We start from the raw sequence: 2133 nt of genomic DNA, 5'->3' as shown, positions 1-2133 counted from the left end.
CACGTTGTACAGAGCCCTGATCTCGGGCGTGATGGTGTCAATCTGGACTCCGACACCATCCGGGTGCGTCCAAGAGACCCCGGGCCCTGTGACGCATGACTCCCTGCCAGTGCTACACCGGCGGGTATGGTTGAAGGACCAGATCGTTCCTGGGAGGAAGCGTGGTGGAGCAGGGGCTGTGTTGCTGGTGTTTGTCCCAGTATGAGCTGTGTATTTCTCGTTGATGTTTGTGAAGGTCTTGGGCAGGTCACTGGGGCTCAGAGCCGGGCTGATGGAGAAACCGGACGTGGTGAGGTTGGAGTTTGAATCCATGGAGACTGTGATTGGGTTGGGGCTGTTCCCCAGCAGGTATGTGTTGTCAAAGAGAGGAGGAGGGTTCAGGGTTGGAGAGAGGAGACCACTGGGCAGGTAGGCAGAGTTGTTGGCATTGTGAAGTGGAATGAGGCCTGGTCTGCCTGGAACAGGACCAATAAATGCTGTCTGGACCCCCATGTCTTTGGTGAATGGCTTTGGATGGCCATCCCCTGCACAGCTGCCCTCCAAAGCCTGCTGCAGCTGCTTCTCCAACACCTTGTTCCTGCGCTCCAGCTCATGCACTTTAGCCAAAAAGCAGCGAAAACGCAGATTCAGGGTCTTTAGGACGCTGATGTTGGAGCCTAGGTCGTTGCGCAGCGCTGTGGCCACTGGGGGCACTTGGTGCAGGTATGCAAACCCAGATGGCGAGAAGGCACCAAGGTCCAGCCCGGTGAACCCATCAGGTCCGAACCCGCCGCGGTCTCCTAGGAAGTAGCCAGGCTCTGGGATGGTGAAGTCAGTTTGGCCAGTGATCTGGTGGTGGTGCTGCTGCGGGGCCAGGAAACCATTATCCCCCAGGACCGGATTCATGCTTGAATAGGAAAATCTAAAATGCTCGAAATCCGGCATGAACCCAGACTTCTATATATTCAGCTCAGCAGGTAAATCCGTATGAAATCTGATTATTGTACAGAAGTTGAATCAGGCCAGGAGCTTCTTTCTGAGTCCTCCTCCTGACTTCACCCAGTGATTACCTTATGCAGAGAAGCTGTGGGCAGAAGTCAGATGATGTGTTTTAGAAGGATGTTTAATGGGCCTCCGATGACCAAAAATGGCACAATCCCAAGTGAATATTACAGCAGACCTCTCCCGACACGATGCAGGGAGTAAAAACAACAAAGTACCACAGTGTTCCTATAGATCTGCAGACAGACCACCAGTCCCTGCAGCAAATTCCGAACACCGAGTTTACTTTTGCGCAGGACTAATTTCTAGCAGAGGTTACAGAGACGACACGCAGTGTCATAAAAATGTGTATTCTAAGCCTTACAATAAAGCGCTAAGGGGGTATTTTGTAGCTCGAATTAAAATGTAAGCATCATACCTGGCAGTAAGAGGGAGAAACGCCAACTTTAGCACCAAATACAGAGAGAAATCAGACAGAGCAGTGTCAAGTAGCTGTGCAGCAGAGCTCAGGAACCTACTGCGGCTGTAGGTTACCGTATGGATGGTAAAAGAGAGGCATTGGGCGGTTTCAGCTACCGTAATAGCCATAAAAAGAGTGCAGATATTTTTGAAAGGCGCCTTCATTAAGCCTTCTTGGATTTGTCCTGCTCACACGGTGGAAAGCGTTTCAAGAACACGATTAAGTTTAGAATAATCAACTTCCAAAATTACCAAAGCACAAAAGACGCGGTTCCACCTCATTTCCAAGCAATAAGGTACTCAGTCACATCTGCATTAACCTAATGAGCTAGGTCCTGATTAAGCTCCTCTATTGTTAGCCTTGTGTAAACACACAGGTAACGCTACAGATACTTACAAATGCTTTCGTATAAACTAACGTTAATGTTACTATATGCATTAAATTAGCTATTTCTTAACTTATGTTAACCAAACGTTGGCTATTTTGAAAGTGGTGTTTGCTGCAAAAATCTCAGATTACCCTTTAATGTTAGCATTAGCACAGCACGGCTAACGGCGCGAGCTACAAACAGAGATTTTAACATTTGGAAAGTCAGGCGGATGAAAAGTTGAATAAGCGTTTAATAAATTCAATAACCTATCTTTGAAAAATCTCTCTGACCTGTTTGTCTTTGTCTCTCATACAATAGCGAG

General features: G+C 48.1%; 1 protein-coding gene across 5 annotated transcripts in view; it reads right to left on the bottom strand.

Annotated features, from left to right (window-relative positions):
- The window catches only part of LOC109968875 (intermediate filament family orphan 1-like), a 20859-nt gene extending 19371 nt beyond the window's left edge, over positions 1-1488 (bottom strand). The window contains exons 1-2 of one of the 5 annotated variants that reach the window (XM_020615432.1): positions 1400-1488; positions 17-1063 (exon numbers count right to left, since the gene is read on the bottom strand). In XM_020615432.1, the coding sequence (XP_020471088.1) occupies positions 17-924 (908 nt within the window). In that variant the 5' untranslated portion in view covers positions 925-1063; positions 1400-1488. Of the gene's footprint in view, positions 1096-1399 lie in introns of those variants that run through there. The other 4 variants (XM_020615435.1, XM_020615436.1, XM_020615433.1 and 1 more) reach the window with 4 other exon arrangements.
- Positions 1489-2133: the final 645 nt, after the last annotated feature.

This window comes from Monopterus albus, unplaced genomic scaffold (assembly GCF_001952655.1).
Source record: "Monopterus albus unplaced genomic scaffold, M_albus_1.0 scaffold165.1, whole genome shotgun sequence".
Classification (NCBI taxonomy): Eukaryota; Metazoa; Chordata; class Actinopteri; order Synbranchiformes; family Synbranchidae; genus Monopterus; species Monopterus albus.
This window is presented reverse-complemented; position numbering and strand designations above follow the sequence as displayed.